The following is a 27434-nucleotide window of genomic DNA, read 5'->3' as shown; positions in this document are numbered from 1 at the left end:
CTTGAGCTGTGTGTTAAATTAGCACATGCTCAACAAGAGGGATAGAAAGGCTGTACAGCGTTTAGGTGTATACTAATAATTAATAATAAAAAAACGTTGCCTTTGCCTTCATGTTACAGAGAGAGGTTTAAGAAATGTACGACGTTTGGAAAATTGTTTGTTGCTCTTTATGTATTTTTTATTTATTTAGAAGCTCTGTGCAAGCAATAATTATTTCATTATTTGAATCAGTAGACAAAACACTATTAATAAAACAAAAAATACGATTTATTGAAAGAAATAGCATTATTGATTTTATATCAAATATACGGTAGAAATTAAGGGGAAATACATGGAGAAGGACAAGCACTTCCTCGAAACGCGACGCAATTACGTAAACGTCATCATTCTGCGTCCATATATACGTCACATCCCCGGATGTCGCTCTTTTTTTCGTGCAACGGTAAGACAACCCAGCGTTCATATTTCTGACTGAATAAAATCGGTATTCATCTGCATTAACGAATTGACCGATCGTCCTCAAACTATCATCAAACGACGTATTGTATTATGGTAATCCGCTAACCATGGTTATGGCTCGGATTTGTAGGTCGCGTTTCTGTAGTAATTCATAGTTTGCTAGTTCTGGAGTCCTAGGCCGCGGGCTAGCCTTCATGCTGTTCGCTAGCTAGCCTACTTCTAGAAACGTGTATTTTTTCGCTACGGGTGCTGTTTCGCCGTACAATTCCACTACCACATATTACAGTCTCACCTTAAAATAGACTCTTTAAATTGTAGTTTTGGGACTACGGTTGCTTTGTAAACGTGTTAAGCGACCCTTCTGAGCTATGTTGCCGTTCATGCTTGTTGTGCACAGGTGATGCCTGTGGGATTTAGCACTCAAGTCAAACGCACAATACAGAATAAGTCAGTTAATGTCAATCTTGTCAAGTTGTTTTACTCACCTTTTAGTACGTAATATCTAGGGGCACTGTTTTCTTTTAAGTACTGCGTAGACATTAGCCAGTCTGTAACGTTAACCTGATTCACAACCATGCTAGAATACAGAAACCAAACCTGGAATAATATTGGTTATTTATTGGTAAGTGAATGACTTCAAATGACATGCTTTGACAATTCTGTGAATCTTATATTTTTGTGTCAGATGGCAGAGGGAGACAAAAAAGCAGTCAAGAAGAAGCACGGGAGCCGTAACCCGGTTCTGGCCCGGGGCATCGGCCGTTACTCCCGGTCTGCCATGTACGCCCGCAGGGCAATGTACAAGCGCAAGTCCAAGATCACGGAGACCAAGGTATGGGCCGATCTGTTGGAACACACCAATTTATTAATAAAATGTTCTTTACTTCATATTATTCAATTTGTTTCAGGTGGAGAAAAAGATCAAGACAAGACCTAAGGCAACTGTTGTCAAGGTTATTGGAGGAGACAAGAATGGAGGCACCCGTGTTGTCAAACTGCGCAAGATGGTAATTTTGCAATTCTTGACTTATTAAATGTTTTTTCACCTTGTTGTAAATGTCATTATGCAGAAGTTGATTAAAACAGATTTCCGAATAGCTATATTGTGTATTGTAAGTCTACTATTGTGATTATTTTGAGCATGAATGGCCTTTGGTGATTTTATGTAAAAACCTGTCTATTGGCCGATGACTCAATGGCGTACTGGATTTAAAATTGTTACATGATATTCCCTGCAGCCTCGCTACTACCCCACAGAGGATGTTCCCCGTAAGCTCCAAAGCCACGGAAAGAAACCTTTCAGCCAGCACAAGAGGAAGCTGCGCAGCTCCATCACTCCAGGAACTGTCCTCATTCTGCTCACTGGGCGCCATCGTGGAAAGGTGACAAGATTTTCTAGCACATGTTGACAAGGGTTCTAATGGTTTGGGAGACAGGGCACAGGTTATAAAGCACACTAGTGTGGCCAGCAAACTAAAAGTGTCTCAAAGGCGCAACACAATGGTTCTAGTTCTTTGGGAATGCTTGGACAGGTGAATATTTAATGAGATTATAAACCAAATCTGGTTTCCCCCATGGTGCAAAGTAATGTTGGTGTCCATAGTTGGTTTTTAGTTTGCTTCTAGGACTCTATAATCTCCATGAGTTGGAAAGATCTTGAGGATTGATTATGACATGGGAATCTGATCCATATGGAAATCAAACCTCTCAATCAAAATGAGACTCACACTGAGCCTGCATTCATTTTTTGTATCATGGAAGATTGTTTTTCAGAAAAGGATCTTAATGTAGTATTGTTTATATCCAGTATTGCTAATGCAAGTTTCTATTGTGAAGAGTACTCAAAAGGTTCGTTTCTGAATAACGGCATACAAACTTGTCTCAAGTTATTATACCATGATGGGTGATCCTCGTCTAGGAATGCCCCAAACACATTTTTCATCAACTATCCTAATCATAAAATGCTTGGTATCACCGCATTCAAACTCTGTTCATTTTATTGTTTAACCAGCAATTGAAATCAGTATAGTTGCCCAGTGGCAAATATTAATCTTGGGCTAAATGATGGTAGTGCAGTGCAACTTTCTACAGACTCCAAAGAACACGCTGGATCTGCGGCTATTTTACTTTCCTTTATGCTTTAATGAAAATGTGTAGATTCATGCGTGAAACATCTTTAATCTCTCACCCTCGCAATCTCACAAAAAACGCTATGTGGATAAGTTATGAAGGCATGCTGCTATGCCCACACACTGAGCACTAGCTGACCTAAATGTTGAATGTGGGAATCTGACAGCCAGCGAGCGCTCTTGATGAAAAGTAGCAGTTTTTTCCTCTGTCTATACCGTTGCACCAGAGTGGTTTGTGGATAATAAACCTGGCACACATGCTGCAGTCATTATTGTGCAAAACCTGACTAGGAGAACTTGGGCCTAAAGATAACTTTTTTTGTTGTCTAGCGCGTGGTGTTCCTGAAGCAGCTCGCCAGCGGTCTTCTCCTTGTCACTGGTAAGGATGCTGTTCAACATCATGCATCCATCCGTGCAGCAAGATGATTGTTTACTGTATTCCATCTCTAATGGTTTCATCTCCTATACTTGCAGGGCCTCTTGCTTTGAACAGAGTGCCTCTGCGTAGGGCTCACCAGAAGTTTTCCATCGCTACCACCACCAAAATTGACATCTCTGGTATGAAGATCCCCAAAACTCTGAACGATGCCTACTTCAAAAAGAAGAAGCTCAGGAAACCTCGTCACCAGGAGGGAGAGATCTTTGATACAGAGAAGGAGGTGAGTTAATGTGCATATTATCTTAAATATTAATGGTAACAAGTCTTATTCATACCTGACTAACTTGTTTTGACTCCTTGCCATCTGCAGAAGTACCAGCTGACAGAGCAGAGGAAGGAGGACCAGAAGGCTGTCGATGGGCAGCTACTGCCTCTCATCAAGAAAGTACCTCAACTGAAAGGCTACCTGCACTCTTCCTTCTGCCTGTCTAATGGTGTCTATCCACACAAGCTGGTTTTCTAAATGTGTTGTAATAAAGAGTGCCAGCTATATTACTGTCTCTAGTGTGGTTTGTGACTAAAGGATTTAAATAGCTGGTATCTTGCATGGCCTTAAAATTTAATTCAGAAATCCATGAACTCACCATTCCTCAGGTATAACAGGTTCTGAGGTCTTTGTTTAGGCAGTTGAGATTAAGAAACTTGCTATCAACCCTCCAACTGACCTACCAGATGTTTTGCCCTATATTGGCCTTCCAGAAAATTGTGGGAAATTTCTCATGGTAAAAGTATCCTGAAGCAGTGCAATAAAATTACGACAAACATTACCCAGGCAGCTCAACGGCTATGTTTTAATTTAAAAAATGACATCTAATGTAACAACACAAACAAATGTTTTTAAATCTTTAACATGGCCACATTTTCATCCTCAACCGAACAAGTAGAAAGCAGCACAGAAAAAAGGCAGCGGCCCCTTGCCAAGGAATGATAAGTGCCTTTGTTGAATCAGTCAGTACTGTATGGTCAACTGGGGGCAGGAAATGCATTCCCTCAGCCGGACTTGAACAGCAGAATGGCCACCTGACCCAAGTAGAAGTAGATGAAATGCTTGGTCTCATGAGTCACGTAGCTGCCAAAGTTCCTCCCAACAATGCAGTGCCAGGTTGGATTGTATTTCTTGTCAAACTCCTGCAGGGGGAAAAAAATATATAGTTGTGTTATGCTGGGACATCTAGCATTGTAAACATCACTAGACAAACCATGTTTCCTATTTAAATGCTACATCACAACTAACTAGCAAAATTATTTCCTGCAAATATTTAATTGGTATAGCTAGGAGAACGTACCAGAATACTTTGCCTAACAAGCATGTAATACTCAAAGTTCTACTAAATATTGTTACTTTGACCAAATCCAAAATACTTTAGTCAATTTGCGATGATGTTGAGTATAAATACACATTTTCACTATGCAACCCTCATGTTACCTGGTTTATTGTGAGAAGGACTTTGGGATTGCTCTAAAATAGTGCCTTAAAAAGGCATTGATCAGGTAAATTACAATTAAGTGGAACATTTGTGGAGGTTCTTTGTGTGACTTAATTTAAATAAAACCAAGTATATAGTTTGATTTATCATTGCTGTAAAATACTGTATTAACTAATTTGTCAACATGCCTTAGATTGTTGTACCTGTCACTCCAGAAGGAACTGGAAGAGTGGAAACTCTTACGAATTGATCAATTATGCACACTGAGGCTGGTCAGTGTGTGCAGAGCAGCCTCACGCCACTGGTATCACTAGTTGAGGTGATACATTTACCTTTTTGATGTATGCAGCTATGTCTTTCTCGATGTTGTACTTCTCCAGGGCCTGCGTAGCACACTCAACGGCGTCCTGCTGCATGTCCTCCGACATGTCGGCATTTTTGATCACTGCCTTTCTCTCAGACATGGTTGCCCTGGGAAACCAAAACACAGCGGAGGATTTATGCTTCGCAGAGACGCATTGGAGTACACGCACACACACACGCACGCACGCACGCACACACACACAATAGACATCCAAAAGCCCCTGAGCATCCGAACAGTCATCGACTCACTAACGGAACCGTAGGGTTGATTGGTGACGGCGTTGTCATTAACGTTACATAATAACTAACGCATACTATTTGAACTGTCCATTTTCACAAGTGTTAACGTTACATAACAACTTCCACCAGCGACACGCTCCGTGGATGCGCGCTCTTCGTAGTTTCTATGGATACGCAACATTTGAGATCATCGTCTCAATATTACCCCAAGGGTTTCAGCAAGAACCCGATGACACATGAAAAACTGCGAAAGCAAAGCTCATTATTCAACCATCGGACGCTGGCATGCCGCGATGAAGCCAGTCTGGTTCATCACGCTGGGTGCCAAGACACCAAATCCCAGTTTCACACTGTACTAATTAAGGTTCGCCATACAACCCATTACCGCCCATCTGGATAAAGGCCACTTACGTTAGCTAACATTACATATTGGGCGGTGAGGACACGCTCGTTGGAAAGCCCGGTTATTACCGTTAAGAGCTCATTCAGCCCGTCAGGGGGAAAAAAACAGCGTCCACGGAAGACACCAGTTTAAACCCCACACACGAATTTAAACATGCTAAAATCTTGACTTTACCTTCTCCCGTTTATGGTGTTAATCTAGTTTCAAACAGACGACCGGTCCAGCTGTGACAACTCCCGCGAATTGGTTGACCAAAGTAGTGTGGGTGTGTTGGGCTGAAAGACGGCTGTCAAGACGGCTTCCAATTGGCCGGTATTATTGCACAGGGTGCTGTGATTGGCACATCCGCGTCTATCTTTCGGGTGTTTCTGCCTGCATTTTATTTTGGACCATCATGCCTTGCGATACGTTTGTTGCCCGGGAACCAATGTAAATATCTTGTGATGGGCAAGTTATGAGCAAGATTGTCCGCGCCTACTATGTTAGTTTGTTAAAAAAAGTCTGTGATTATTTAATATGCAAAAAAACCTTCCTACTATGGAATTATAAAAGTTGACTATGAGAGTCCCTTTATAAATATCAAACTAAACGCAAAAATACAGTAGTGTATGCCATGAAAAAGATAAAAGAAATAACAGTACAGCATGTCAAAAACTATAAATAACGTGCTGGGGTTGAACACATGTCTATATTGGGTTTTTATCCATGTCCTTCCACCATGTCATCAATTTATAATAAACATCAGTGTTAAATTGTAATATACTCATACCTCTATACTCTATACCTATATGCAGTCTTATGGCAACACTGGTTTCATGAGGGCGCAGTGACCTTTGACCACCAGATTCCAAAATTGATTAAATCTTGAGTCCCAGTTGACATTTGTGGCAGATAAAAAAAAACATATTGCTATGATATCTCATTCAAAAGAACGGATTGGACAAGTGGATAGAAATCCCCAAAACATGACTCCTCTACTCACAGCGGTCTCCGAAACAGATCCTCATAAATGTTAACATTCAGCATTAAAACAGGGACAGTATATATTGTACCATAAATAACTTCACAGTAGCACATGATACTTTCAAACTAAAACATATTTACTTATATTTACTTATATAAATCCAGGTTTAGCAATCCACACACTTATTTGACAACATGGTCGGCATCCATCATCCAAGCATTACAACTAAATATATTGTGACATGTAGAAAGAACGCTGTGGTGGTGTGGTTTGGCTCAATTGCAATGTATGACCTTAATTGTTTCTCTCCCTTTAAAATGAAGAGTAGTGGCGATTTGGCGTGCTGGAGAGAAGGCAGAACAGGGACTGCCGGGAGAGAGCGCAGAGCAAAGTTTGAAACCACAATAAAGGCGATTACTGCCCACCGACCAGGTGTGGATCAGCTTCCTTGTTACCCCATAGAGCCCACAAGTAACCGGGCACATTACAAATGCTTTTTTCCCAATTTCATGAGCAGGCACAATCTGTATTAACTCAATAAACCCACTTAAATTGTAGAAAACAGTGAAAATTAAAAGAAAGGAAAATTGACATTGAATTATCAATTTATTTATTTTTTCTTAAATATTTCCAGCAATATTTTCCATCCACATACTAAACTGAATCAATCTCCTAATATTCAAGTTGTGTTACAGGTTAAGCTGTATATGAGCAGTACACTGCAGCAGTACTTCAGTGACCTGGTCAACTTGTATATCGCTTTCTAAAAGTACAAAAAAATGACCTGACCTTCTAGACACACATTATCATTTCCACAAAAATACATGACATCTACCAATGTAACAGCCACATTCACATATCAAACAGTAACTGAAAAAACAAAACAATAACGTTGATGTCCCAAATTAGTTCCCATACCCACAAATACGGTTCCAATTATCGGGTTTCTTTAAATTTTAGTTTAAATTAGAAGAGAAAGAGAAAAAGAAGAGTTAAAACACACACACTTTTTTGGACTAAAGTAACAAGACAGTTGTGTTGACTCGAAGAGAAACAAGGAGCCATTAAAACAGCTCAGCTCAGCCAAAGTTAGCGGGAGCTACGCTCAAAGCAGACAGTAGGATGACAACTGCAATATAAAACAGTCCACTTTAAGACTACTCCTCTTTTGGGATTATTACCATCATTGGGATTATAGTACAACCCTTAGTGGTCAATTAAAAAATGAAATTTATCCGCAACCAAGGAGAATTGATCTCTATAGATACAGCGGTGTCTGCATTTAGGTACAAATGTCATTAAAAGGGGGGAGATTTCCACTAAATAAAAAAATACAGTACATACATTTAAATGACATTGTTGTTTTATTTTCAATAACATTGAGTTGAATAGTATACTAACGCACGCACGCTTCTGATCTCATTCGAAAGAAGATGGCAGCTTCCATGAAAAACCTTCACTGGCTGCGCTCTTTTGGCTCTCTGTATTTGTAGTTGATGTATTCAAAGATGTCCCTCTCACTAGCCACAATCAGAGGCTCCCCGGCCACACCTACAAAGGACCCACAAAGAGAAACAGCTCATATCAAGTCTTTAAAGCACAAATGACAGAAGCCAAAAGAGACCACACCCTGGAATAGAGCTGATAAAGGTAACAGGTCTTATAGGACCGGGACTCACCAGTGACCCCGAGCGGCCGTATGGTGTACTCATTGAGAGTGAAGCCCTTCTCTAGCGCATGAGTTCTCATGTTTTTATTGAAGATGTCACTTCCAGTGAAGTAGAGAACTCCACAATAGTACTGATCATTGGGGATTAACCTTGGGGACACAGAGAAAGGACAGTCAATGAGCAGGAACGGTTTGAAGAAAGAAATGAAGACACAATGTTGCATCTTGACTATTTTTGCATCATTGTGATTAACCAATTGTACATAACTGAGCCGGTTTCACATTGTACTGGGCATTAACAGTGTTTAAGATCATAGCTATGAGCAATAGAAAGTGGTGCACCTAATATCAATACGCCTGTGAAGGTATTCCTCCTCTTCTTCATCACTCCGCTGCAGCTGGCAGACTCCCTTGAAAACAAGAGCCAGCTCATAGGTCACAGTTGTACAGGTGATGGAATGGTTACTGTTACCAATCACCGCATCACACACATTAAGCTGAACGAGAACTCAAGACAGAACTTCATTCATAGCAAAGGATTTGTTTGTGCCAGGGGAAGAGTAATAAAAAAAAAACATGAACATGTATGAGCAACAATGTAATCATTCAGTGTTTAAGTAATACTGACAACTGTGCAAAATAAATTTTAAAAACAACAATAAGAATAAATACAAAAGCAGAAGAAAAACCTTTCAATTATAAGTAATAACACCACCACCAGAACTAAAATAGAAAAACTATGCCTTCCACTAGGAGTGATTATCAATGATTTGTAATGTAAATTGCAAATGTGGTATAGATAAGCACTCATCTCACCATGAACTTAGTGTCTCCTTTGGACAGGGTGTCGGTCACAAACCCAATGGACTCGAAATGCTCGACCACGGCATGGAGAAGCTTCGCCTGGAAAAGTAAAAAGAATAAGTCGTAAAAGTATATGACAAGCCGAACTGACGTATGGGAGAGCAGAGCCTTACCTGCTTCTCACTCTCTGAGGAGTAGTCCGGGTGGGTCAGCAAAATATCTATATCACCACTAGATGCTGCACCTGGAAGTGACAAATATGTGAATCAACACAACACGAGTTTCAACTATTTGCATTGACAGAACACAAACTTGAAGGGGAACGTTTTACCTCTCCTGTAGCTCCCACAGATTGTCCCAATATATTCTGTACCGACCTTCTTCAACTCTCCATGGATGAGAGTCTGAACAAAACACAATGGAAAAGAGCTCTCAACAAAAAGCCAAGAAGAAGATGAGAAAGACTGAAGGGCTTCATCTTCACCTCCATCTGTTCCATTTCAGCACGCGGAATCCTTTTCTCAAATTCCTCAAAGTACCTGAGGGCGGCAAAATAATCCTTGAAGCATGTGTCACTTAAAAGATATTCAATCAGTTTATTTAGGTCAAAATTAAGAACACATTTAAGTAAAAAATAGAGCATTAATTCAGCTGAACTTACTTGAGTCCGATCTGTTGATGATGATTCAGCTTGCTCTCAATCTTTTTCAAATCTAAAAAGTATTAAATAGCATATCTCAAATCCAATCTTACCAGAGCTATGTCTACATTGCGCACATGTATTCAACATGCACATACTCTGTGTATTATAAAATATGAAAAACCAAGGGCCAAAATTAAGAGTAAACATTCTTTTAAAACACTTCCCATAAAGAAACTTAACAAACCTTCTAATGTCTTTACTCCTTCTTCAAAAAACTTCCTGGCTGCAGCAGGGCTGAAGTCAAGAGCCAAGAGACGCAGTTTGTTACAAGAAGCACAGGCAGTGAAACTACAAACACACCTTTAACCTTTGCTGCTGAGTCTCAGGCCTTGATTCCACCAGGTTTGAGTCGACTAATTTATCCGGTATTGTGACATTGAAACAGCAAAGTTATAACGCCATCGACAAATAAGTGCAGAGTGAGGGGCGGGACTAACGTTTTCATGTTGCTGTTAAGCGTCGACACTCATTCGCCAGAACAGTAGAGCACTTGAGACCGCTATACTGACGTTGCTATCGAGACTCTATTAAAGAAGAACTCAGCCTTGGTGTCTGGGAATATTAACCTGACATAAAAAGGCCTGTTGTCTTGATATTGCCTGACATCATTGGCATGGCATCTTTAACCTGCTTTGCTCTTTAAACAACGTCCCACTGACATGTATGCGCTGGTCTCCAGTTACTCAGTGACATACCCGATTCCAGTGACTCTGGTGAGGAAATTGATAGAAGAGCTGGTGTCGTCGTTACGGATCTAGAGGAAAACATGCAAGTAGCAAATCAGTTTGTGTAATGCATTTCAATTGAGCTACTATTAAACACATAACTATAGTTTGGCATGGATCATGCATTAACACTCCCCAAAACTCACCTTTTCCAGTTTCCGAAGCGTGCCAGTTTGTAGGAACTCATCAATCTTTTCTGCTATTTTAGCTCCAACACCATCCTGTTGACATGTGGAAAAAGAAGCTGATGAACAGGGAGATCTGCTGCAGTTATGTTAGTTGTCTTGAGTGCTGCTGTTGTCAGCCAAAGGTCACAGCAGAGGCCATGCATAGCAAACTACTACAGCAACATTAGCTGGAGAGAGAAAAAGTTTTACAGGTTCCTGTAAGTCAGTCAGTGAAGCTGCTGAAACCAAATCAGCTCTCTGTATCCGCAGAGAAAAATGATTTAGAGTGTAATGTATGTAATCCAATTACATAACAACTAACTTTGTTACAGTGGGATTATCATGCGTATGTTGGGAATCAAGCATTTTGTCTTCTATAATGATAACCATGATCATTACAGTGTTTACCCATGTTATTTTATTAAACAAACTAAATAACCTTATGTTATTTATCTCATTTACACAACGGAAAATGTATTGGTGTCCGTCCGCTCTACCTCTACTCTTCTAAAAAGTCTCCTGGACTTTAATGAATTGAATGAGCATACATTAGGTATCCAAAATATGTGTATGATAATTACAGGAGATAAAGTTAAATTTGTTGTAGAGTGCATTATGACCTATTTAGGACTCAATCACAACAATGCTTTGGTCCATCAACTGAAAACATATTCTGGTGTACATACCAGTTTCTTGGCCTCTTCACCATTTTTGATTTTGTTTGGGTACTTGGAGATGGTAGATGCTGCTTTCCTGGACAGGGAATAGGCAAAAGATTCTATTTAAATTACACTTCACAAAACATGTTCCTTTATGTATTTCTTCATACGTGGCAGTGACGTAGTGCTCACATATACAATCGTAATCGCTGCAATGGATATGGAATGCATTTTCAACATTTTCAGCAATATGTTTGCAAATGTGTGACGAATCAGGTGACAGAGGCAGACAACATCTTCCACCCAGTAGGCACGTAACGTTCGTTAATACATCTGTTCTCAACAACAATGAAGAGTCTTTGGAGCTCACCTGTAAGCGTTGTACTTGTGTATCGCCCTGTTGACGTTTTTCTCATAATTGGCCAGCTCTGGAAGCAGAAGGAATATATCGCATGGCTTCATATCATACTTCACATAGGCGTTAGCACTATTGAAAGAAGCAGACAACTCAGCGGAATGCTGCAGGCATTTAAATGTCAAACTCGCAAACTTCCTAGTGGACCAAATAACATTCTCAATTGGTTTTTACACATTATGAACATTCAATGATATTAACTTGTGTAGTTATTTGAAAATGTTACTTCACAATAGAACCCGAGGGTCAGGCTAGGTGCTGCTAGCTAACGCACACTCAGTCGTCTCTCTTCTGCACTTACCGACAAGAAAGTCCGTTATTCCCTCATTTGGGGACTCCTGTGGCGCTTTCCTTTTGCTCATTGTTTCTTTCGTGAACTCTTAAATATGCTTTATAAACTTGAACGACTTAACATGCATACGTGAAAAGTGAAAACCTCTGAAATCTTGAATAACACATTAGCTAGTACAGGCTAAACAATGACCAAGAAACGTTGAAGGGGGTGGGGCGGGCGTGACGCGTCATACGTCCCCGGCGTTGTGACGTAAGATTCTTCTTCTTGTTTTATTTAATGGCAGTTGGCATCCGTTGTATTGGTGCATTACCGCCACTTTCTGCACCGGAGTGTGGATCAAACACTATAATCGCTATCTTTCTCCCAAAGTACCCCCCCCTAACAAAAATTAATCAATGAATTAAAAAAGAAGGATAAAGATAAATATATATACAGGCCCGGGGTGGAGAATCGGGAGAGTTCCCAGCATACTTTCCAACCTTGAAACCTCAGAATTCGGGAGATATTCGAAAGGACCGGTGGGTCTCGACGGGGGTGCTAGCGGTTTTCTTTGCACTTTATTATTGTTCGGTCTGAAACGGCGCGCCCAGTGACGGATGGTGTAGCAATATTGTTGTCCGGGTGAGAGAGAAAGGTCGGTCCGGGAGATTTTCGGGAGGGGCTTTGAAATTCGGGAGTCTCCCGGAAAAATCGGGAAGGTTGACATGTCTGGTTCCCAGTGGGCCATTTCACTTCTGGGCCGGTCGAGAATTTAATTTTTTGTCACGTTTTGGTCAAAAATGAACACCATACAAGGATATGGTAACGTGACCCGCAACACCTGCTGAGTAACAAAACTCAACTGTGGGTCCGTTGTACTCGCTGTATTTTGGTTCTAAATTCAACACAATGAAATGCTGGAATACTCCAAATGATTGCTTTAACTGCTCTCTGGTTTGTAGCGTTAGTTAGCGTTATCTAACGCTAGTTAACGTTAGCTAACGTTAGCTGACGTTTAATACTGCCTGCCATGTGCTCGGAAACTTCCTGTCCTCTGTTACTACTCTGTTATAAAGTCGCAGCAGCTTCATAATGGAGCATACCTGGTCTTCCCCCGGTGATGTGGGTCTTGCTCTGTTTATTGCTCTCACCATCTCTGCCAAGGTAAAAGGTTCATCCATTAAGTCACCTGTTTCCCCCTCCTTTCTAACTCATCTGGGTGCTGACTCATTATTCTTCCCGTTCTCCTCCTTTCGTCTTCTGACATATTGTCTGAACCATGAATCTTTGCAAATGTCGTGGCCATAATTTCTGCCTTCTCCCTATTGGAGACTGCTGTTTCCTCTCCTGCTGTCAACACTGGGTAACCTCATCACCTTCCGGCCCCCATCCTTTTCATCATCCCCCATAGCTCTCCCACAGGAGTAGTTCTTCCTATTTCATTACAAAATTGTGTCCAGCTATTTCTCTTTGCTTGTCATACTGTCCTTCTCACTACTGCCTTTTTTTGCCTTTTTATACTGGATTAACTGATGCATATTATGGTTTCTTTTCACCTGCCTAAATGGTTTATTCCTGTTTTTAACTGCCTTACAGCACTCTTCTGTCCACCATAGTACAAGTTTCTGTTGCATCTCATTTTTTACTCCTGGGTATAGCTCCACTTGCTGCCATAATGATTGCTGAAGTCACTTCCTTGTTTATATCCTCTATGTCTCCACAAATGTCAGTCTTCATCATGATTAGCTCACTTACCTCTTGAAATTCATCCCAGTTAGCTTTTTGGAATATCCATTTTGGAAATCCTCCTCCTGGTTCGACACACAATACTGCGACATCCGTTTCTTTAATGAAATGCTTAAATTCCTGGCCCATTGCTATTAATCTTCTAGCATTCCATTGTAAAATGATTACCATTATTAATGCGGACCAACCCATGGTGCTTCCTGGCTAGACTGATTAGTGAGGTTCTCCCTCACTTCTTCCCATGTCAGTCCTACTAACCCTAAGTGGTTCATTGCTGCTATAACAACCAGCTGTATTTGATCATTTTTGGATTTTTACTTCTGCTGTACTGTTAATAACTAAATAGTATTTATCCTTGGATATCCTTATCCATATATCCTGCTATTTGCTTAATGCCCTTCATCCCTCTTTGCTTTTTTGTATGCTGGTAGCCGTGTTCTCTACTTTTGCCTCTCTTACTGGTTCTGCATAAGTGATTCTTCTTTCCACTCTATTTTTTTGGCTTTCATTCTCCCACCTACTTACCTCACACACTCCATATGCCACATTATGAGCTCCTCCACAGTTGCAACACTTTGGCTGCTCCACATTCTCCATACTCGTGGTTGCCACCACATTTAGCACATCCCCTCTTTTCTTTGCGGTGCTTTGCTATGTGCCCAAACCTCTGGCAATTCAAGCACCTCAGTCACTTTGGCACATACACTCTCACTGGGTAACTCAGATCAGAACCCCAGGTACAGTATACCTTCTTTGGCCAATTTCTTCCTTCAAACTCAATTAGTATGGTCTCACTGTCCTTTTGTACTCCTCATCTTGTCATTTTTAGTCTTTTGAGCACAGATTTCCCTTCTTTTAAGCCCTTTTTTAACTTCCCCATACCAACATTCACTGGCACCCCTGTGATAACTCCTTTACATCCACCACCATTGTGTACTCCAAACCTCCCTGTGTTTAACACCTTGAGTTTTCTTATTTCTTTTGTACTGATTTCTTTCTGAAGTTGCTCTTCATTTGCACATCTCACCATTACATTGCCATCATTTAGGACCCTAGCAGATAACATCTTCCTTATCTTACTTGCCGGAGTTGTTGTGAGCAAAAACGGGTTGAATTTCTTCATTGCCTCCTGATCCTTTTCATTAAACCGTATTATGACAATATACGTATCAGATCTTATCCTCTGCCCTGGCTCACTTCCTTCTTTCTCACTATCTGTACTCTCATTGTCAGTTCTTGTTCGTTTGTTGCTATTCACACGTTTATCTCGAGTCTCGTTCCCCCTTCCCCTCAATTCTTCAAACTCCATGTCTACCAAACTGCCTGTGTCTGACGCATTCACGGAGCAGCTGTGCTCAACTGCCTCGAGAGAAGGCGTCACCCCCAGCACTCTGCAGCATACAAACTGAGTACATATGATGTGTACAGTGTACCGCATGCTACCTTTTAATACACACAAATTAAAAAATAATGATATACAATGACTTCACAAAAATATTTGTTATAGCCAGTTTTACACAAAAATGAAACTAAACAAAACTCCTCTAATATACTTTGATGAGATAGCAGTTATCAACAATAAACGCACAGCGCTCCATATATACATTTGTATTATTCAGTAGCATGTTTACTGTAATTGATCAGCAGTAATAATAATAATAATGTCAAATAATCATCTATTAACATGGTAAAGTGTGTCACATAATGCAACTACAAAAAATGTACATGAATAAAGCAGTATTCAGTAAAGTAAAGCAGTAAAGTATCTCCAGGGCCATCTAATGCTCCTCCCTTCTTGTGTGTTAGGAATTGTTTTTTACATAAACTTTGTCCCTGGAGAATATTTTAACAGCTTCCTCGATTTCAGAGAGTTTACAATCAAGACAAGCCCGGCGTGCTCGAAGGCTCAGATGGTTATCCCTGAGAGGGAGGGACAGCAGTTCAGCCACGAGGGTACGATGGGCTGAGAAAACATTAAGCAAACAGCAGAATGAGAGAAGCAGATATCCACAATTCATGTAGTACTCCAAAGAGGCAAAGAGACACAGAGACATACTCTCTTTGAGGGACTTAAGAGTTTCCTGTCTTTCACTCTCATGCATCAGAGTGTGACCAGCTGGGACTGCAGGATCAGGTGCATTGCTCCTCATCTCCTCCGCCTCTTTATGCCACTGCTCTTTCCTATCCTTGAGACTGAGTGTGTTTAATAATCAGGGAGAGGGAAGACAGAAATGAGCAACAGCAGTAAAGTCTACCTGTTGAAAAATGGTGTTTTGTGTGTGTAAGTCATGAGAATACTCACTACTGAGGCACCTGTCCCTTGACGGCACTGGGGACAGGCTTCTCTCTGAGGTTTATCAGGGACTGGGACCGACGCAGCACCGTTTTCCCAGCAGACCGGGCATTGTGTTTTACAAAGTCTATTGCCTGGCCTTGCACCTGTAACTGTGTTAACATACAACAATGTTTAGACGCGAAACAAAAATAAATAGATAAACAGCAAAAAGAAGAAAAAAATCCGGAAAATGAATAGTTCACTACTTGTCCACCACTACTCCAAATGAATATATTATACCTCCTGTGGTCTGACCATGTGAGCCTTTATCTACAGTATACACAAAGAATCTTTTGCAACTCTCACTTGCATGTTGCGGTCATGTATGGAGTTACAGGAGATCGAGCGCTGCAAAGCCACAGGAGAGGATTTAGAGTGCGACCTTGGTGGGGCAGTAGAGTGGGCCTTTAGGAAGTTTTGACACCGTGGCTTAGAAGATGGACTGGAAGCCTGCACCAAAAAGACTGCATAATAAGGGAGCCAGAGGAAATATTAATGACTCAAGGTATGGCATCCTTTCGGGTTTGCTTCCTTACCTGGAGCTCGACCATCACCCTGGATGGGACGTTGTGGTATTTGGAGGAGGTCCATAGGGCTTTCACTGGAACCGGACGAGAGTGTGCTCTCTCAGCCTCCTGCTCCTTGCAGCGTCTCTGGATCTCCCTGAGCCGCCGTACATTCTCTTTGCCAAAGTCGTGTACCCGCTGCTCTGAGGGTCAACAATCGCAAAAGTTGTCTCACTTTGACATTTTTGTTCAGGGTTAAAGAACGCAATCCACCTTAGACTAGTTTAAAATAATGGAGTTATTATTAAAAGATATAAATGATATGTTGCACTCACACTATCTCTCAATACAAGACAGACCTGAAGAAATGATTGCCTTACTCTGTTTGGGAACAGGGGTGATGGCGACACAGTCTAATTTGAGCAGCTCCCCCACCACCCCTCTCTGTCCACGTTGGAGGATATGAGTGGCGTTAGGGCCGATACGGGGAGGGTGCGCCGGGTTACAAGCACTGTAGCAGCCGGGGTACTTCACCGGATCCGGAGCGAGGGGCCCCGAGAGTAGGGCCAAAGCTCCGTCTTGGTTTCCCTCTAAACGGCCATGAGCTGGAGAAACGATGAAACAACCAAACCAGGTCACTAGGGTCTAAAGTTGTGACAAGGCCGACTGTATTATTTACCTTTCCTATTTCAATTCAATGAGACCCTATGTATATATATTAACGTCGGTGATCCCCGTGATCTAACCTGAAGCCGGTCGTCTGTAGTACTGAGGGAACAGAGAAGGGTCTGGGGGGATGGGCCCAGATATTGTTGAAAGTCCCTCACACATCTGAATCTGTGGAGTAGATTTTAGGAGGGAAAGAAGGTTGAAAACTTGTTTCAAGTTACAGTAGTAGCTAAGTTACAGTCAAATATACAAGCTTTACAATGATGAAGTTGATGATCAACAAGCAGACAGTGAACAACCAGTCAGCCTGCAGGTGGTGTAATGTGTGTTTTGTTGGCTCATAGGGCTGCAGAAGTGTAACTAGTTTTTTAAGTTTATGTTTTGATTGCGTTATGTGTAAAGGGAATAAATGAGTGGATATGTGACCCGATCATTCCTAATCTTTATTTGTCGTACAGCTATGATCGTGCATCATAAAGTTGTCGGACATATTCCTCCCCAGAATGAAGCGCACACCTGCGTTTATAGTAAAAATGATCTGCAAAGCGTTTTCAAATTCATGACCTTACCTTTTATATACCTGCCAGTATAGCTGTTGAATATTTCTTCACGCCGACCGATGACGCTTGGTATCAACCTTAACAACGCTTGTTTACGTATTCCTCATCATGGCAACGGGGCACCTGCGCACAGAAATAGAGCTGATAGAAGAGAGGCGCCCTGTGCCCTCAGCCCAAAACGTGCGTGACTTTTATCAACAACTCATCCAAATTTAGCCAAATAATTTAGCAGATTGTGTCACATTATTTAATTGACTAGTTGTAAAGGGAACGATAGTAATTATAATATTAATAGTGCATACAATTACTGACCATGCTTGAGCCACACTGACTAATACGTCTATTTCTATAGTAATCCTGTTGGTGTCCCCCGTGTTTGTATTCCCCCATTTTTGCCTTGCAGGTATACCAAATACGTTCAATGAAGTAAATCTAAAACACATAAATCACATCTACAGTTTTAATCTGCATTTGTCCTAACCACGATTCAAAATATAACCATTCAATTGGTTGAGCTAGCAGGGGACAAAGTCTACACTGTGCTTACTCTGACAAATAAGATCTGCCTGAAAGGCTTTCATCAGGGATTGATTTATATTTCCCTCGGGGATAATATAGCTAGAGGTCTTTGCCCCCGAGTGGTATAAGTGCCTTATTAGACCAAAATAAATGCAGCATTTCCGCAGTTGTGTTTCCAACTGTTGCAATAATGTATTATCACATATTAAATATAACATATTATTGTATGGCCGGTGTGAATGTGCATTTGTCAACATTTACAAACATCTACAAACAGTACAACTGAGTGTCCTATAAGTCTCTTTAATCAATGTCACTTGCACAACGGCCCCGCCCTCGGCCGGAGGTCTGCCTCACGCATGCGCATTGCCTGCTGTGTGAGCTGTCTCCTTCACTGCGCCCCGCTGCTCCGAACAGCCCCTCACACTTTGCACGCTGCGCCCCCCCCGACAAAGGTAAGAAAGAACTCACTTTGGCTCTTTGTTACTTTCGACAAAGGCATTGACCACGTGCACTCATCCACGTGACGGCTGTCTCCTCTGACTCTGAGAGGTGCCCCCCACAGCAGCGGGTCGGGGGGGGGACAGTTCGAGTGCAGAAAAACTGCTTTCCTGCACTCGTTCTTCTAAATGTATTTACGTCAATGTGATGCGGAGAGACGGTATGTGGGGCACCACTGTAGGTGTTAAGGTGTAATGTTTGCCTTATTGCTAGTGTTTAAATAAAGTTTTAATTGTACAAACAAATCACGCGCGCACATACCGCACTATTTAAACCAGAAGTGGACGCATCTGCTCCGTTTGAATACTCGTCCACTGTTGCATTTTATTTCACCATTTTAACCTGATAAAGAAGCACAAAGTCCACAGCTACTTAACAGGGACCCTTATCTGTTGCCCACTACGGCTATATCGATGGAAATATCAGGCATAATAAACCCCAGGGTCCGGTTATGGGAGTAAGTGGAAGAGTTTTTAAAATGCTATCATGTCATTGGTCACAGTCTATCCAGAGACGCCCAAAACAAACCGGTCATCAAGTGCCCACGCACATCAATCGGAGCGTTGCCGTGCACAGGGTGATTGAGTGGACCACGTGGAACACGTGCATCCTTACCTCATGCTCCTGGAGCTATAAATTGCCTTTGTGTAACTTGACTTCAGTCGACCTTATCTCACAGCCACATGCCTCTGGTTTAACCTTTATCTCACGGTCCAGTGTTGTGTAACTGCCTGTTTACACCATTTAACAGTTGGTTTAAGTTCAGCATGCTCGTTATCAGGGTTCGTCCCATGTTGAATCCTCGCCGTTCTTCATGTACTAAATACATGTCCAATTCATTGCTACATGTGGGACGTGAATAATCAGGTTGTTTGGAATACTACATTCAATAAAAACGTCCACCACTCAGCTTCACAAATACAACCAGTGGGTGATTCTTTAACATTTGACCCAAGCTAAAATTATGCTCACCGACCACTTTATCAGATAAACCTTGCTAGCAAAAGGTTGGACCCCCGTTTTGCCTTTAGAACGGCCTTAATTCTTCCCAAAGGTGCTCTATTGGATTGACATGCGGTGACTGTGGAGGCCATTGGAGTACAGTGAACTCTGTCTGAACAGGGTGGATTTATGTCAAACTGTGACCCAACTTTACAGCAGCTGATCTCGAGACTCTTCAGACCAGGCGTTTTTCAACGTCCTTCCTTTGTCCAATTTTGGTGAGCCTGTGCGAATAGTAGTCGTTTCTGTTCTTAGCTGTGGTCTTTGGCTGCTGTAGCCCATCTTCTTCAAGGTCCCACGTGTTGTGCGTTCAGGGATGGTGTTCTGCATTCCTTGGTTGTTGTAACGATTGCCTATTTGAGTTACTGTTTCTTCTCGAACCCTCATTCAGCTCTGATCTCTTGCATCAACAAGGTATTTTCGTTCTCGTTTCGAGCCTCAGCAAGTAGTCTTCACCATGTCTACGTGCCTAAATGTATTAAGTTGGGCCATCTGATTGGCTGATTAGCAATTTGTGTTAACAAGCATTTGAACAGGTGTGGCTAATACAGTGCAGTGAGTGTAAACCTGTACGGTTTTAATCAGTTTGCTTTTAATTTGAATGCGTTCTGATTTATTTTTATTAACATGCATCACTTGTCACTATTGCTCTCATCAGTTTGGTTTTAAACTCTACTTTTGCAGATGTTTAGATCGGTGGTCCGAAACATTTACCTCACGGACCGTTTTTATGTCAGACAATATTTCACGGACCGTAAGAAGGTCCACCGGATAATAAGCACGTCGAACTACCCGGGGTGTATTATGCGGACCGACCGCCTGGGCGGGGCGGGATTAGGGTGGGCGAAACTTCACGTGTTTCTTCCTGCACCATGATGCCCATTTCTGAAGCACGTGTTGGATGAAGAAGCGCTGATAATGAGACGGGCTGCCGTGCTGTCAAGTGTGTGTTTGGCAGTGAAGTCCTTAGCACACATCTTTAGTACCTTCATGGCCACAGAAGAATGTGTTACACCAAAGAGGATTTCCACATATGTGTATAAATGGGTGATTGGTTTAATGTGCCGTACTTTAAAATGAAGAGGACAGTTTCTGCAGGTGGATCAGTCCGTAGTTGTCCCTCCCAGGTCTTCTTTGGTTTAAAACAAGAGCAGATTCCTAAGCTGTGGTGAAGCCTACATGGTGCTGGCACCTCCCCCCCTCCAGTGCCAGACAAATTAGCCTTTTTAACTGCTAAAATCAGTTTAAATAAAATATGGGAGCAGGCATCTTGTAAGTAATATCTACACCATTTGCAAACTTTTAAGGCACTCGCCAACCATGCAAAATAATTCTATCTTGACCTGTTGCCAGGATCTTCTCCTGTCTTGTTTGTTCTGTACACATTATTTTAGAAATATATTCTAGAGATTTGTGCATATTGTAAAACATTCTTGCATTGTGAATACAGGTTTGAAATGACCGTAAATCCTCAAATAAAGACCGGGATTCAATTAGTGATCTCATCCATTGCTTCAAAGCGGGACAGCCATGCGCTGCTGGTAGGGATGCGCTGGCGCAGCGGGGGGAGGAGAACCGCACGCAAGTAGCCCAGGATGAGGAGAACGACGAGGAGGACACTGCAAATAAAGTGCTATACGCGATAAACCTAAGACTGACACACACTATGGTTTATTACTGATTCATTTCTAAATGCTTAGTCTCCAGAAAGTTGATTAGCTCTAGGTCTACCGGTTTCATTCTACCGGCAGCCTATCGGTAAATGGTTGCAGCAAGTGCTGCATGCATATGCAATGAATGATATTAGCCTACTGTAATTATGCCCATTATTTTATTTAAATAATAAAATTCTATAACAGAAGATACCGGTAAGTAAGTAATAAATAAAGGCCTGCCCCAAATACAGGCCGGTGCGCTGTCCAGCCTATGTAAATAAAAGCCCCAGCCACTATTTGAGGATTTACGGTAGTCTTTAGTGTAAGTTTCCAGAGGAACATTGATTCCCTTTGTTCCCTTTTAAGGCAAAGTATAGGCTAAATAATCATACATTTTATAGTGCTTTACATGTTGCTACTCAAAGACACTTTGCACTAAAACCAGCGCATTTAGCACATGAACACCGATACAGCAATAAAACAAAGACGTGAAACAATCATAAATGTCCGTGGACGTGCACTTATCTCAGCCATGCACACCTGGATCGACTTAGCGCCTCCTTCTCAGCGCGACTCGGCAAACGTGCAACCGATGAAGCCGTGACGAGCAGGTCACACTAAGTCAAGCGGCACTTAATCACTTAGCCTGGATTTCTTTTCTACTTTTGTGCAATACCCCCCTGGTGCAAACTAACAAGACAGTTTGAGTCCGAATCAGAGATAGCCTGATGTCAATCATCTCGTTAATTTGAGCTGGATAATGGGACATCTGATCGACTTAGTTGAACCACGTACGAGAAACAGGACCCACGACACACAGGCTTCCTGCCTAGTGCTTCCTTTGCAGCGGTAGCTCCGCCCTCATAGTCACCCCTGTGGTTCTCCAACTCATTTACCATCTTAGAATGGGGAGTTTGTCTTTTAAATAACCAGCCGTGTAAATCCGAGAGTAGATGGTGGGTCTTGTTTCCCTAATCCTATCTATATGTGTGATGACATCAAAGAGATTTTTTGGACACAAGTTATACAAAATGACTACTAGCACATACAACTATCATCACTGTGAGATTAACATGGACTAATATCACACTTCCTACTGCTCTGAAAATATTATTTGTCTCCATCTTTGTGATTGTGGCTGTCATTTTGACCTTTGAGTCAAGGCCGTTGAGATGTGTGGCAAGTGTCATACAGGATCCAATAGGTTGAACCTGGAGGTGGGCACATGCAGACACCCCCCCCAGCCCCAGTCACGTGTGTTGCAGTGTCGGGTTCACCTGGGCTAAATTTAGAGCTGCATGCTTACCAGGAGAGAAACAGGCAGACAAGGTGAGCGGGTTGCAGCGGAGACGGACAGGACCACACGACAAACACCGTGATTCACTGTCAGGGGTTTGTATGAGAGAAATAGAGATCTTTAAGGCCATAAAAAATGTTGGTCATCCAGTGTCTTCTGAGATGTAAAGTACCCGTAGGGCTGCACGATTATGGACAACATCAAATGGGACTTGTGTTGGTGGAATGGGCTGCTTCTATGAATGAGTGGTTTCTATTTATTTCACCATATCATGTTTTCTACCCTCAACCCGTCCATCCCCTGCTGGCCTGGGCACACATGCTAATTGCGGGAACATGCTAATAAGCTCAGTCAGTTCCCAGGCAAGCCCACATATTGTGCACAGCACCGGACTTCTTGCCAAAAGTTTTCCTGTTGTTCCTCCATGCGTTTCCTGTTCCCCGAGGAGACATGGCAGAGAAAGGAGCAGTGTGCGAGGTACCGCCAGGCGAGGCAGGGAAAGGCAAGCGGGTGGTGAACAAAGGCCACTGTGGGACATGTCAGCAGCGCGTTCCCAAGGGACATGGTGAGTGGCAAGGGGGGTGCAGAGAGGGACATACCATGCATCACCCGGGACCTGGATTGAGCTTTGGCCGCAGTAACAGGGATCTTGTGAGGGCCAGATTTGCATGTGCGTGTGTCAATTCCAGCGCAAGAATGCAGCGAAGGTAACTGAGGTCCCAGGGTCCCTCCTCTGCAGAAACAATGAGAAGGATTTGATTGGTGATTATTAGTGGAGGGACAAAAGCACAGAGCATTCAGAGTCACTTAAAGCAGCTTTGAGTAGTAAGAAATTCTAAATGTTCCTGCTGAGCAACCTTGTTCCAAAGGTCTTCTTCACACACACACACACACACACATACTCTGAGCCGGGGGACCCTGATGACAGTTCCAAGTCGCTGCTGCTTAGGTTAGCGCTCTTGCATTGGCATTTGGAAACAAAACACACAGTATATACAGGAATGGAGAGTTGTTCATGTTGGAAAAACAGCTGGATGGCTGTGTGATCTTTTTAAAACAATATTTGTTAATGCTTATTTGGAGTCCCTTCCTCTCAGACAATCGGGTGCATTAGTTCAGCAACATTGGCTGCTTGTTAATGGGTCGCAGCCGGGCACATCAATAGGGTCACATGGAAGAGGGCGCTGGAAATCCTCCACCCCTTTCCCCCCCACCAGATGGTGAGTGTACCCAAATGAGGCTGATGTCCTGTATAGCGAGGACTGTTCTTCCCACGAGGAGCTGCTCGTATTCCTCCATCTTCAGCCTCAGACCTGCGTCCTCCTGCTTTATGGAAGCGCGTGAAATAATTGCTGGACTATTTCTTGAAATAGTTGTGTGTTTTTTGTTGTTGTTGCGTATGCTTTTTTCATAACCTGCTTGTCTATCCCCCCCTCAGGCACAATGGCCGTTCCTCCTGCATACTCCGACTTAGGGAAGGCTGCCAAGGACATCTTCAACAAGGGCTTCGGTAACTTACCAACAATAATAATAATAATAATATGCATGACATAATGCGGTTATTTGTTTGCAACCATTTTGGACGAAGCTGTCCTAAAGCTGGACTTGTTGGTCACTTTACTCCTGCTGCAGCTGCTTAACTATGCACAACTATGATGCTTTTTGATTTGAACTTCCTGTTCTTTCCAAGGATATGGAGTTCTCAAGCTGGACATTAAGACCAAGTCCCAGAGTGGTGTTGTGAGTACTGCCGTTGTCTCTGTCAGCGCAATGTGTTTGAGTTTCAGTGACGCACCGTAATGATTGCCTTTGCAGCGCCTCAGGGCGAAGTGTGTTTGCTGCCTGATGTGAAGTCAGAGTAATCTGCACAGGCAGCACATTGGCATCATCTGCCAAAGATTATGAAACAACATGTTCGTGTCTGAAGGAATAAAGTGGAACGTTAGTTTGCTCCATGTGTTGTGTGTCTGCGTTCCTATAAATTGGTAAAACCACAGTGCACATTCACACATCCCTCTCAACTCAAAAGAACAAAAACTCAAACGTAAATGACTTCCTTTGGTGTCACGTTTGGACCTTCCATTTTCACGCATGTCGACTGTTTAATTCTCCCTAACTATCTCTTTTCTCTGATTTATTTTCCCCTGCTTCTTCTTTGGATGTTCCTGCCAGATGGTAAGAGTGCGTGCGTGTGCGTGTGTGTGTGTGTGCGCGCACACACAGGCCAGTGGTACTTTGCATTGTGAGTACGACACGCAGGCTTCCTGCCTAGTGCTTCCTTTGCAGCGGTAGCTCCGCCTGCTGCAGCCCAATCCTCCCTCATAGTCACCCCTGGGTTCTCCAACTCATTCATCCATCTTAGAATGGGGAGTTTGTCTTTTTAAATAACCAGCCGTGTAAATCCGAGAGTAGATTGTGCGTTGGAGGTGGGGCTCGTTTCCCCCACCCTCCTTATTCTTTTCTCCCTCTATTTTTCCTCCCCCGTCTTGCTTCTAGCTGCTGTAGTTGAGCTCTAATCTGTCTTTATGCGTATCTTCCCCCCCATCCCCATCCCCCTCTCCTCCCTTGCAGGAGTTTTCCACCTCTGGCTCCAACAACACCGACACGGGGAAGTCGGGAGGCCAACTGGAGACCAAGTACAAAATGAAGGCGCTTGGTCTCAACTTCAACCAGAAATGGAACACAGACAACACTCTCAGCACAGAGATCACCATGGAGGACCAGGTGCAGTCAAATGTCACCACGTGTAACGCATCAATACATACACTTTCAGATAGATCATTCATCCCCAATGGCCTCTGTGTCTTACTATCTGTAGCTGGCTTTGGGCTTGAAGCTCGGTCTGGACGCCTCCTTTGTGCCCAACACTGGGTAAGAACAGTCCTGTTCATTTTGAGGCTTTTCAACGTCTTTATTAAATTAGTCAATACATGAGGACGTCTATAATAAAACATGACTTCCTTTGTTATATTCTTTCTGTAGCAAGAAGAGTGCCAAGCTGAAGTCTGCCTACAAACAGGACTTTGTGAATGTGGGCTGTGACCTGGAGTTCGACGTGGCTGGTCCCACCGCCCACGCCGCCGCCGTGCTGGGCTACGAGGGCTGGCTGGCAGGCTACCAGTTGGCTTTTGACACGGCCAAATCCAAACTGACCCAGAACAACTTTGCCCTCGGATACAAAGCCGGTGACTTCCAGCTTCACACCAACGTGTGAGTCGTGGCGCTTGAGGTGACTCATGTGAAACCGGCAGCATGGAGAGAGGAAGTTCTGAGCGCCACCTTTTTGTGTTTCAGCAACGACGGCACCGAGTTTGCGGGCTCCGTTTACCAGAAGGTGAACAGCAACTTGGAGACAGCGGTCCACTTGGCCTGGACGGCCGGCAGCAACAACACCCGCTTTGGAATCGGAGCCAAATACCAGCTGGACAAGGACGCCTCGCTGTCTGTAAGCAGTCATCCCAAACCACCACTGCAATGCATTTCATTATTAAAATACAGCATGTCAGTCTGTGAGACTACGTAGTGCACGAGGAAAGGTCCGATGAACCGCAGAGCCGGTAGGATTCTTCCTGGCTAACATGCCACCCCCCTCCCCTCCCCCCCCCCCCCCCGATTTCCTCCCCATTGTCTCACCCGGCCGCGGGGTTTTGTTTCCCCTCACAGGCCAAAGTCAACAACGCCTGCCTCGTTGGAGTTGGCTACACACAGAACCTCAGGCCAGGTGAGTCTATTGTTTTTGTAATGACACAAAGAGCAAAAGGCGCTACCTGATACATAAATGTGACCCCCCCCCCCCCCCCCCCCCGCAACAGGAGTGAAGCTCACCCTCTCTGGTCTGCTCGATGGGAAAAACGTCAACGGCGGCGGGCACAAAGTGGGCTTGGGCTTTGAGCTGGAGGCGTAGGGAGGTCAGCCGGAGACAGTGGAGGAAACACGGGGTACCGAATGTGAACACACACACACAGCCACTCAGAGACCCCGACACACACACACTTTTGCCTTATCCCTTGAACCCAAAGCCAGTCTTCAAACCCTCCAGTGCTGTAGTTTTGAAAGAACCAAGCAATATTGTTGTGAGGGTTCATTTTAAATCTAAAGTAATCTGTTTTCTTACTGAAATAAGACGTTAAGCACCTTTTCATTTTGGGCTGTGTGGTCCGAATGTTTTCGTCCAGGTGAACTTTTTAGATTATTATAGGAAGCTGCTTTCAATTTGTTGTGGTTTTGCTGCATGCTTTCGAGGATAGAGACAGTTTTCTTTCACATGTCGCACAACAAGATGCAATAAAAGTTGGAGAAAATGAGGCAGAAAATAGATCCTTCTGGGATCTAGTGCTCTGTGATTCCACTGTTTGACCTCACTTTCAGGTCTTTTTGGCAAAAAGGTTGACAGAAATTGGAGACGGTTCCCTCTCTGTGTTGTGTAGCTTTTGGACCTTTACCACTACATTTTGCTAAATCTGTGCTGTGCTTTGTGTAAGAGAGTTAGTCAACTATTAGGCCCGCAAACTGATTTGAAATAAAGAATATTTAACGCTATGTAGTGTTTTTTTTAAAAAAATTTTTAAAGTTTACTAAAGTAAAATACTGTTCAACATATACTACTCAACATTTTTTTACACCCAAATAGACATGGAATTACAAATACTTGACGTATGTAGCACCTGTCATTACTTCATAAGATCTACATACTGTAGTCCAGTGGTGGAGTTAAACGAAACAGGTAACAGTTTTGCCACAATCCATGAAGTTGACTATTTTCTCAAATGCATACTTTTTTGCAAAACCATTATTAATCAGCATT

General features: G+C 42.8%; 5 protein-coding genes across 9 annotated transcripts; 2 read left to right on the top strand and 3 right to left on the bottom strand.

The window, feature by feature from the left end:
* The first annotated feature begins 1122 nt into the window (after positions 1 to 1122).
* rpl6 (ribosomal protein L6) lies at positions 1123 to 3519 on the top strand. Its single transcript, XM_037483000.2, has 6 exons — positions 1123 to 1291; positions 1368 to 1466; positions 1698 to 1841; positions 2919 to 2967; positions 3063 to 3247; positions 3338 to 3519. Exons 1-6 carry the CDS (start codon positions 1145 to 1147, stop codon positions 3488 to 3490), a joined length of 777 nt encoding a protein of 258 aa, XP_037338897.2. The 5' UTR covers positions 1123 to 1144; the 3' UTR covers positions 3491 to 3519.
* Positions 3520 to 3791: 272 nt separating this feature from the next.
* dynll1 (dynein, light chain, LC8-type 1) lies at positions 3792 to 5767 on the bottom strand. Its single transcript, XM_037483001.2, has 3 exons — positions 5635 to 5767; positions 4787 to 4925; positions 3792 to 4155 (listed from the first exon to the last, which is right to left on the bottom strand). Exons 2-3 carry the CDS (start codon positions 4916 to 4918, stop codon positions 4018 to 4020), a joined length of 270 nt encoding a protein of 89 aa, XP_037338898.1. The 5' UTR covers positions 4919 to 4925; positions 5635 to 5767; the 3' UTR covers positions 3792 to 4017.
* A 1244-nt stretch (positions 5768 to 7011) lies between these two features.
* On the bottom strand, positions 7012 to 12103 carry polb (polymerase (DNA directed), beta). Its single transcript, XM_037483463.2, has 14 exons — positions 11868 to 12103; positions 11522 to 11579; positions 11179 to 11245; positions 10472 to 10546; positions 10296 to 10354; positions 9785 to 9834; positions 9559 to 9610; positions 9382 to 9436; positions 9229 to 9301; positions 9071 to 9141; positions 8910 to 8996; positions 8436 to 8503; positions 8104 to 8243; positions 7012 to 7975 (listed from the first exon to the last, which is right to left on the bottom strand). Exons 1-14 carry the CDS (start codon positions 11926 to 11928, stop codon positions 7881 to 7883), a joined length of 1011 nt encoding a protein of 336 aa, XP_037339360.1. The 5' UTR covers positions 11929 to 12103; the 3' UTR covers positions 7012 to 7880.
* Positions 12104 to 15022: 2919 nt separating this feature from the next.
* Positions 15023 to 18745, bottom strand: enkd1 (enkurin domain containing 1). 2 transcript variants are annotated; one of them, XM_037482413.2, is made up of 9 exons: positions 18647 to 18745; positions 17666 to 17779; positions 17174 to 17264; positions 16808 to 17032; positions 16458 to 16630; positions 16228 to 16371; positions 15889 to 16031; positions 15643 to 15779; positions 15023 to 15549 (listed from the first exon to the last, which is right to left on the bottom strand). In XM_037482413.2, exons 3-9 carry the CDS (start codon positions 17256 to 17258, stop codon positions 15389 to 15391), a joined length of 1068 nt encoding a protein of 355 aa, XP_037338310.1. In that variant the 5' UTR covers positions 17259 to 17264; positions 17666 to 17779; positions 18647 to 18745; the 3' UTR covers positions 15023 to 15388. The 2 variants fall into 2 exon arrangements, with proteins under 2 accessions (XP_037338310.1, XP_037338309.1); XM_037482412.2 differs by having other exon boundaries at positions 15023 to 15779.
* On the top strand, positions 18513 to 27371 carry vdac3 (voltage-dependent anion channel 3). 4 transcript variants are annotated; one of them, XM_037482418.2, is made up of 10 exons: positions 18513 to 18630; positions 23079 to 23195; positions 24069 to 24140; positions 24321 to 24370; positions 25202 to 25354; positions 25449 to 25501; positions 25613 to 25840; positions 25925 to 26075; positions 26294 to 26351; positions 26443 to 27371. In XM_037482418.2, the coding sequence occupies exons 2-10, from the start codon at positions 23081 to 23083 to the stop codon at positions 26532 to 26534; spliced, it is 972 nt and encodes a 323-aa protein (XP_037338315.2). In that variant the 5' UTR covers positions 18513 to 18630; positions 23079 to 23080; the 3' UTR covers positions 26535 to 27371. The 4 variants fall into 4 exon arrangements, with proteins under 4 accessions (XP_037338315.2, XP_037338318.1, XP_062418277.1 ...); XM_062562293.1 differs by lacking the exon at positions 18513 to 18630 and adding an exon at positions 22630 to 22725; XM_037482421.2 differs by lacking the exon at positions 23079 to 23195.
* Positions 27372 to 27434: the final 63 nt, after the last annotated feature.

The sequence above is a fragment of the Pungitius pungitius genome, chromosome 5 (assembly GCF_949316345.1).
Source record: "Pungitius pungitius chromosome 5, fPunPun2.1, whole genome shotgun sequence".
Taxonomy (NCBI): Eukaryota; Metazoa; Chordata; class Actinopteri; order Perciformes; family Gasterosteidae; genus Pungitius; species Pungitius pungitius.
Note: the sequence above shows the minus strand (reverse complement) of the source record. Positions and strands in the feature narration are given on the sequence as shown.

What these genes read in the sequence shown, in the direction of transcription:
- rpl6 (XM_037483000.2), top strand. Translation starts at nt 1,145, where the DNA reads ATGGCAGAGGGAGACAAAAAAGCAGTCAAGAAGAAGCACGGGAGCCGT. An exon ending in TTGTCAAACTGCGCAAGATG is followed by an intron (nt 1,467 to 1,697) that starts GTAATTTTGCAA and finishes TATTCCCTGCAG; the next exon opens with CCTCGCTACTACCCCACAGA. An exon ending in TCTTTGATACAGAGAAGGAG is followed by an intron (nt 3,248 to 3,337) that starts GTGAGTTAATGT and finishes TGCCATCTGCAG; the next exon opens with AAGTACCAGCTGACAGAGCA.
- dynll1 (XM_037483001.2), bottom strand. Translation starts at nt 4,918, where the DNA reads ATGTCTGAGAGAAAGGCAGTGATCAAAAATGCCGACATGTCGGAGGAC. An exon ending in TAGCTGCATACATCAAAAAG is followed by an intron (nt 4,156 to 4,786) that starts GTAAATGTATCA and finishes TTCCCCCTGCAG; the next exon opens with GAGTTTGACAAGAAATACAA.
- polb (XM_037483463.2), bottom strand. Translation starts at nt 11,928, where the DNA reads ATGAGCAAAAGGAAAGCGCCACAGGAGTCCCCAAATGAGGGAATAACG. An exon ending in CACAAGTACAACGCTTACAG is followed by an intron (nt 11,246 to 11,521) that starts GTGAGCTCCAAA and finishes TTCCCTGTCCAG; the next exon opens with GAAAGCAGCATCTACCATCT. An exon ending in CTGTGGGAGCTACAGGAGAG is followed by an intron (nt 9,142 to 9,228) that starts GTAAAACGTTCC and finishes TGTCACTTCCAG; the next exon opens with GTGCAGCATCTAGTGGTGAT.
- enkd1 (XM_037482412.2), bottom strand. Translation starts at nt 17,258, where the DNA reads ATGTGTGAGGGACTTTCAACAATATCTGGGCCCATCCCCCCAGACCCT. An exon ending in CACCCCTGTTCCCAAACAGA is followed by an intron (nt 16,631 to 16,807) that starts GTAAGGCAATCA and finishes GTTGACCCTCAG; the next exon opens with AGCAGCGGGTACACGACTTT. An exon ending in AAGGGACAGGTGCCTCAGTA is followed by an intron (nt 15,780 to 15,888) that starts GTGAGTATTCTC and finishes AAACACACTCAG; the next exon opens with TCTCAAGGATAGGAAAGAGC.
- vdac3 (XM_037482418.2), top strand. Translation starts at nt 23,081, where the DNA reads ATGGCAGAGAAAGGAGCAGTGTGCGAGGTACCGCCAGGCGAGGCAGGG. An exon ending in AGATCACCATGGAGGACCAG is followed by an intron (nt 25,355 to 25,448) that starts GTGCAGTCAAAT and finishes TACTATCTGTAG; the next exon opens with CTGGCTTTGGGCTTGAAGCT. An exon ending in CACACAGAACCTCAGGCCAG is followed by an intron (nt 26,352 to 26,442) that starts GTGAGTCTATTG and finishes CCCCCGCAACAG; the next exon opens with GAGTGAAGCTCACCCTCTCT.